We start from the raw sequence: 7598 nt of genomic DNA, 5'->3' as shown, positions 1-7598 counted from the left end.
GGGGGGGGGGGGGGGGGGGGGGGGGGGGGGGGGGGGGGGGGGGGGGGGGGGGGGGGGGGGGGGGGGGGGGGGGGGGGGGGGGGGGGGGGGGGGGGGGGGGGGGGGGGGGGGGTAGTCTTCATCTTGTTTCTTGTGATTGGTTTGGTTGGAGAGTTGATTTTGTCTTTGGTGTCTTTGGTGATATTGAAGTCAAGCCAAACACATAATTGGCTTGTCGTTTTTAGTTGTAAATAATTGGCTCGTCGTTTTTAGTGGTATATTACCAATTTGTAATTTCTCTACCCAAATTGTTTAATTTTGACTATTAAAATAAAATCTACTAATAATAATTAGGAAAGTAAAATACTTTTCCATTTTCCAGTTATAGTTTGAACTCTCTTCTATCCATTTGGAATAACTTTCTGTAGCTTACTTTAGATGGAAACCTCCCCTGTTTTTGTAAAATCATACCATCAATGAGATTGTTTCTTATTCCTAGCAGCTTAGGTGTTTTGGTCTAATATGATTTATTCTAGTTTATGCTGCCTATTCATCTGATAGGGGAGAAGCACAATGTTACGCATTGCAAGAAGAGTTTATTGCAGACCAGTTATTTCAGAGTGCGGATTATTCTTCTGATGCAATTCTTTGGGTTACACATTCAATATTTTCTTCGACAAAGGTAATTTTCATTTGTATGTTATTTTGAACTCCAGAGCCTTCTCCTTGTGCTGCTGAAACCTGCTTAACATTCTTTCTCCTTTAATCAGCTTAGACACACGAGACATTTGCGCACACCTCGTTAGCTGTTTATATACTTTTCTGTTATCTTTTGCCCCGGGTGAAGAGGGGAAACACCATTGTCTAAGAATAATATGATAGATAGATAGAAACTTCAAGCTTAAGAACAAAATGGATAAAAAAATTACCACAATCCAAAAGTTGACTGTCTTCTACCTTTCAACTTCGATCAATAAATGCTTGAAGTTTAAGGCATAGGTCGGTGGTTTCTCCTTTTTAATTATCCCACAATTCCTACTGATATATTATTTGACCATGATTATTATTATGATTACTATTACTATTACTATTATTATTATTATTATTATTATTATTATTATTATTATTATTATTATTATTATTATTATTACTGCTACTGCTACTACTACGACTGTTATTATTTTTGTTTTTCAAAAAGAGATGCAAACTGAAAATGAAAAGAATAATGCCCTATGAAAAAAGAAAAATGATCACAAGAACTTGAATAAAACCAAAGCAAGTCAAAACTAGAAGATCAGAGTGCCAAAAAAAACTCCTTGAGAGCTTTGAACCAATTGAACCTTCAAATAGAAACTGCACCAACCAGTTGAAACAGGACACCAAAAAAGGAAGAAAAGCAGCAACTGCCAAAGAGAAATGCACGAACACCACAAGGCCAAACAACCAAGAAAGTCCAATCAGCGCAAAACTCAAGTAGTCAACTCCGAAGAAAACCACAAGAAGCAGTAACATCACCCAAAAATTGAAAACTTAGAGCAAAACAAACGACAACAACTACTTCAGTCCAGCAAAAGACAATCATTCCAAAGAGGGAACGAAACCAAAAGGCCAAAACCCCATCCTCAGAAATAGAAATAATCTCATAAATATCAGTTACATTTCATTGGAAATGAAGAAATTGTTTCTTTTTCATCTAGTGTGTTGGAGAGGGGGAGTAGAAGACTCATCTAACTGTTTCTTCAAAAGTGAGTTAATTTCTTCTTAAAAAATGGAACAAAGAGCTTCTTTAAAATCTTCATCATCACAAGCTTCATCAGAAACCTTTTCATGCCCATTAACAATTGGAAAATTGAACTCCAAATCATTTCCAATTTATTCTTCTTTTCTTCCTCTTCTTTGCTTAAATCATTCATGTTCTTCCGTTGTTTTCTTTTTTGTCCATCTTCTTTAGCTTTAGACAATTCTCTCTCATATCAGAATGCCTTGTTTTTTACTAAGCCCAGGTGTCAATAGTTCACCCATTATCGTTTTAGCTTTTATAATTTCTTTGAGAAACTGTCATTTGTTTTTTCGTTCCTTGATGTATATATTCTTAGTTTTGTTTTAAGACTTCCACGTTTTATTTTGAAGTACTATATTTTCACTTTTTTGCTTACCAGAAGAATTATTTTCATTTTTTCTGTGCACTTGTGTGCATTGCCAACTTATATGGGAGTTTAAAAAATAACAAAAAAAAAAAAAAAAAAAAAATCTGATACCATGTATTTGATATGTAGCTGGTGCATGTTCATCAAGTACTTTTGTGTTGGATACCGAAACTTTGCTGATCTATTTCATTGTTAAAATATGTTTTGAACTAGAACCAGACTTCTGATGTTAAGTTGGATTATGACGCTTATAATGGTTTTCTTAATGTATAAGCAGGATGAGGTTGTGCCGTTCATATCTTCTATATTCGTACGCAGACTACTACAGCCTGGGGTTTACAATGAAATGGCTCTTCGTGCGACTTTACTGGAATATAGTAGACACTGGACAGATTCTAACTTTCAATCTATGACCTCTGATGAACTGAAACAAGAAATTCTTTCTCTCATTGAAGATGAGGTTTTTTTTTCACTCTCATATGTTGGATTTATTTATGTAGGTTCTTGGCTCTGTTAGAGTTATATCTTATGGTCCATGTAATAGTGGATTTCTCTGCTTTAAAGTGTGTTTTGGGCATAATAGGATGATTTTTAAGGGAACTCAAGGATGACATATTTTTTTTGTGCTAGGGAGCAACTGCAACTCCAATTTCAATATACCTATGGTGGAAAAATTTCTGTACCCACTACATCCATCATTGGTGCACAAACAATGCACCTTCATTCTTACTTATTGACAATACATCAACTGCTGTGGGCTTAGTCAGAAGGAATTCGGTATCACTTTTTAGATGCTTGGACAATGTTGAACAACTTTTAGACGGTATTTTAAACATTCCTGCCATTAATTGTAACACAAAATATATATATATATATATATATATAATTCATCAGCGAATTATAGTTTTTCAAGTAGGATAGCAGAATAGGTTGTTTTACACATGTACCCCTTGATGAAAACCACCAATCCCCCTTAATTATTTGTGCATTGACATTCCCGTTACTATCATCTGCTAGGTTTTTCTGGGGAACTTGATGAACTTGGAGGCCCTGACGTTGATTGGATTGATAATGATTCAGATTCAGAACTATTGTTGGAGGTCTTGAGATGTGTTATTAGTATTAGCAATCGGTTGGGAAAAACAACTTTAGCTATATTTTATGAGTCACTCATGAGCACACCTATAATCCCTTTCGGAGAAATTGTTGGTAGAATTTTGAAGATTCTAGAAAATGGATATGGCTCGTCTGTGGGAACGATTAAAAGGTCAGATCTTCATGCTGGCTATGGTTGGGAAAGGGAATTGACTGATAAGAAAAATCTTCGAAAATTTTCTATTGAAATGATGCTCTCTCTTCATACTTTGTGCAACAAGGGTGCCTCATGGGGCAGGGTTTTAGATGTTGTTGAGAGTTTTCTCAAATACTTTGTTCCTCGGAAGATGTCTCACAAGGTACAGCCTCAAAGGTCATCAGATGTCAATACCTCTATTTTGGTTCACGCAACCTCCCAAATTTCAAAGGTTATGCTTGAGTCAGCATTAGACGTCCTGTTGTTTCTAAATTATATGGTCTCCGTCAGTGGGCAGGTCAGTTTCTTTTCACGTACATATTGCAGATTCCTAAAAATGTTGACATGTGTAATGGCACCCATCTATTGCTTGTTTTTTTATTTTTATTTTTTATTTCTTTATCGTAAAAGATCTATTTTAATTAATTGAGGACCAAAAATTTTTATATTTAATTTTTNTTTTTTTTTTTTTTATTTCCCTTTAACGTTTTTTTTTTTTTTTTTTTTTTTTTTTTTTTTTTTTCCTGTTATTTGCTTTATGTCCTGGACAGATTTAATTTCTATATTAAGCATTTTGATAACATGTTGATCTTTTCTTCTTCTTCTTCTTCTTTTTTTATCATAGAATAAACAAACTTTTCATTGATATGTGATAAGCGTTGTAAATCAATGTCAAAGTTAGGGCATTCTTGTAATTATAAAATTAGGAAATTGTCTCCCTTTTATATTGCAATCTCTTAGGTCTAATTTTTAAGGTTTTTATTTATTATTTATTTTTATTTTTATTTTTATTGAGAATATATTTTCCTTTCTTTGAGGTTCTCTTTCTTGTATATATTTTTATGTTTTTTTTTAGTTTAAATAAAAAGAACCTTAAGGAGCCCCACAAGCCAAAGACAATCATATTGGAGGCATCTGAGATGGATCTATAGGTTGTGGTAAATGGGAGAACACAAGCAATCAGAATTGTTGTCCTTAAGAACATTTTACTATGCTTATATTTTATTATATTGAATGCTTGAGTGGTCCTCTTTACATCTCCTCTGGCTGGATCTTTAAGCATGATCCTGTTTTTATCGATCGTGTTATATTTAAGTACTTTTATCATGCTTCTATTACGTTAAATACTTTAGTGGTCCACTTTGCATACAGGTTGGCTTACTCCACGATGATACATCAAGAATAAAACTTGACTTAATTCCTATGATCGAGGAAATTATTTGTGAGTGGCACATTATTCATTTCCTTGCTATCACGCCATCTGAGTCAGCTGCAGTTGAGGATTTCAGTTCTCAACTTTCACTTTTACAAATTGGTAGGTGTAAGGTGGTTGTTAATGGTATTATCATCTGAGCGAACTCTTTATCATTTTATTTCAGTATTTTTTTTGCCTGTTGTAAAATAACGTGTTCTTACTGGTATTATGCGTTTTAAGGGAAGTGCTAATCAAACTTCAAGAGCACATTCGTTTTTTTTTTTTTTTTTTTCATTATTTCTGTTTCACTGCTTACACCAAGAGATCATTTCAAGGAGGTCCTTAATGTGACATCTGATGGCATGATGTTATCTCTATTCTTCAAGTTATGAGTTTATAAACATCACTTAGATAAATAGGTACCTTCGTTTGATGTTCAAATTGTGGTTCTGGCTGGAAATTTAAATGCTGTTGTTTATTTGAAGGATGTTATTTTTCTAGTTTTTCGTCTTTCATTTTTTAATTATTATTTTTAATTTTTTTTTTTAATCCTGTTACAGATAAAAATGGAAGTAAAGAAATATGGAAGGGGAAGCTTGGAAAATGTGACTTTACATTGGCTTCTTTACTGATGTTAAAGATGAATCCTTCAACTGAAGGACCTATCTACTTGTCTTCCAAATGTCTTCTTAGTCCACAGGACATTGTTCTTGCAACACACAATTTTACCAGCTGGGTTATTTGGGGGAACGGTAGAGAACCTTCCGCCATTTTGAATACTTCAACCGAACTTGCACTGGTTCTGCTAAGGCATGGCCAATATGATGCTGTTGAGGTTCACTTTCTGCCATATTCTACACTTAGACACGTTTCCCCTTTTTCCTTCGCTCTAGTTTTTCTAATCATTTAATCCTTCACATATTATCTAATTACACTTTTGACATGCATTTGATGACTTGCAGCCTTTCTTGTGAAAAGGACCACATGTTGAACTCATGTTGAATATTTTTCTTGTGGATTTTCTTTTCCCATAAAAGCACTACATGTTTCATTAATTAGTGTGAACGTAAAAAGCCTAACTTCTGAAAGGGAATCTTTCTTAAACGTCTGATTTTGGGCTGGGAATCTGTGATTGGCAAAGAGATGCAATAGGTAAAGCTTGATGTGCAATGGTGAACCCAATCCACACCCAGTTCTCTAAAGGATTGATCCATAAGGTTGTAGCTGTGGAGCAACCAATAATAAGTTTTGAAAGAGAGCCATGCTGTTGACCGTGTGCTGATACTACCTGGGGCTATAGATCAAAGAAAGACTTGCATTTTATGGGGGATTTCATCTTCAATAGTGTTTTTGCTAAATATTATGTCGAATAAAATATTATATCTTATTCACAAAAGTTACATTTGCGCTTCTTTAGAAGGAAGATCTATTACAAAAAGGAAATAATATCAAAATATAATCAACCTAAAGAGCAAAATAACTGATAGCCAGCATTTGTTCGTCATTTTGGGAGAAAGAGTCCATAGTGGGTTGGATTGGGGATCCATATTCCCCCCTACCGGGATGGACAATGCCTTTTCCTGCCATCAAGCCTTAGGATGTAGGATAGGAGCTATACCAATTTTGTGTGAACTGAGTAGAAGAAAAATGTCCCTAATCTATTATTGATGCTTTGAATGTGAAACAACTAGTATTTATATTGAGTTTGTTACAGAAGAAGCCTTCAGCGGCTGAAAAACTAACAAACAGCCACCAACTTAACTAAAACAGACTCCTAACTACTTTCAAAACAATAATCGGTTAACACTTAATCAAGAATTTAACAAGAACTTAATCCAGAGCTACACCAAAGCTTCCAGTAATGAAGGTACATCAGAAACTGGGGGTGATTAAACAACACTGAAAACTGATCCGACCGACCAAAACTGACTTAATTGTTGTCGGGCAGTTGTTGGCTTAGTTGGAAAATACTTTTCGAACCGAATGACTGACCATAACATAATGAAGATAAATAAGAAAGAAGTGGAAGAAGAAGAAAAAAGGGCTAATGCCATTTATTGTGCGGCAGCAGCAGCTACACCTTGGGAAGACCATGCCAGTCTTCCCATGGATTTTTATTAATTGTTTTTGTATCTCCTTCCTTTCTCTCCCCCTTCTCTCCTCGTTTCTTCTTCCCTTTTTCCTTTTTTTCTCTTTCTTCTCCCTCTCTTTCATTTGTTTTTCTTTTCTTCTCCCTTCCTCACGTTTTTTCTTCTTTCTTCTTTTCTTTTCTCGTCCTTCTCTTATTCTCACAATTTTATGCTCAGTTCATTGGAGTCACAAAACTGACCAAAATCGACCAACCGCCAGTGTGGTCAGTCAGTCCGCATGATAAACCCTTCCAAAACCAACTATCTAGGATGGTAGAAAATTGACTTGGCAGTTCTAAAACTCGGTTGGAGCCCAAAACCAATGTTGATCGACTGATGATCACCTCTATCAGAAAGATAGTTTGCACTAGGATAGTTGGTCCAATTATGAAAACTTCTAATGGCTATTGAAACATCAAGATATTGGATGGATGAAGAAATGGGAGTAAACTATTGGTTTCTTGAATCTTTAGTATCATTGCTTGGAGTGTTAGATTGGCTTTGTGACAAGTCAATTGTTTGGTATTGTTCCTTTGATTTAATACCCTTTTAGTATAAACCTCAAGCTCAAAATTTCGATTTGATGATCATTTTATTATATTTTTCTTTTAAAATAATTTTGTAGTATTCTTCTTTTTAAATAAGAGTTTTTCTTACTTAGGAATTAAGGACTATTAACAGCTGGACAATTGATCAATTTGTGCTGGTTGCCTGTATTAAATTGCTCATGTTTCTCTCTAATTTTTCTTAGATTCTATAATTGTTTTATTATTTTATTCCTTTGCTTCCTTTTTACTTTTCGATGCCTTCCCATTCTTATAAAGTATATCTCCCCCCCCCCCCCCCCCCCCCCCCCC

At 34.9% G+C, this 7598-nt stretch overlaps 1 protein-coding gene across 3 annotated transcripts in view; it reads left to right on the top strand.

The window, feature by feature from the left end:
* Positions 1-7598, top strand: part of LOC111468896 (nuclear pore complex protein NUP160) — a 31772-nt gene that overhangs the window by 14678 nt on the left and 9496 nt on the right. For all 3 annotated transcript variants that reach the window (XR_002714795.1, XR_002714794.1, XM_023114038.1), the window contains exons 9-14: positions 541-661; positions 2404-2586; positions 2757-2949; positions 3144-3715; positions 4570-4732; positions 5173-5447. Coding sequence is in view for 1 of the 3 variants with exons in the window: in XM_023114038.1 (XP_022969806.1) it covers positions 541-661; positions 2404-2586; positions 2757-2949; positions 3144-3715; positions 4570-4732; positions 5173-5447 (1507 nt within the window). In the remaining 2 variants the exon portion in view is untranslated. The remainder of the gene's footprint in view (positions 1-540; positions 662-2403; positions 2587-2756; positions 2950-3143; positions 3716-4569; positions 4733-5172; positions 5448-7598) is intronic.

The sequence above is a fragment of the Cucurbita maxima genome, unplaced genomic scaffold (genome assembly GCF_002738345.1).
Source record: "Cucurbita maxima cultivar Rimu unplaced genomic scaffold, Cmax_1.0 Cma_Scf00038, whole genome shotgun sequence".
Classification (NCBI taxonomy): Eukaryota; Viridiplantae; Streptophyta; class Magnoliopsida; order Cucurbitales; family Cucurbitaceae; genus Cucurbita; species Cucurbita maxima.
This window is presented reverse-complemented; position numbering and strand designations above follow the sequence as displayed.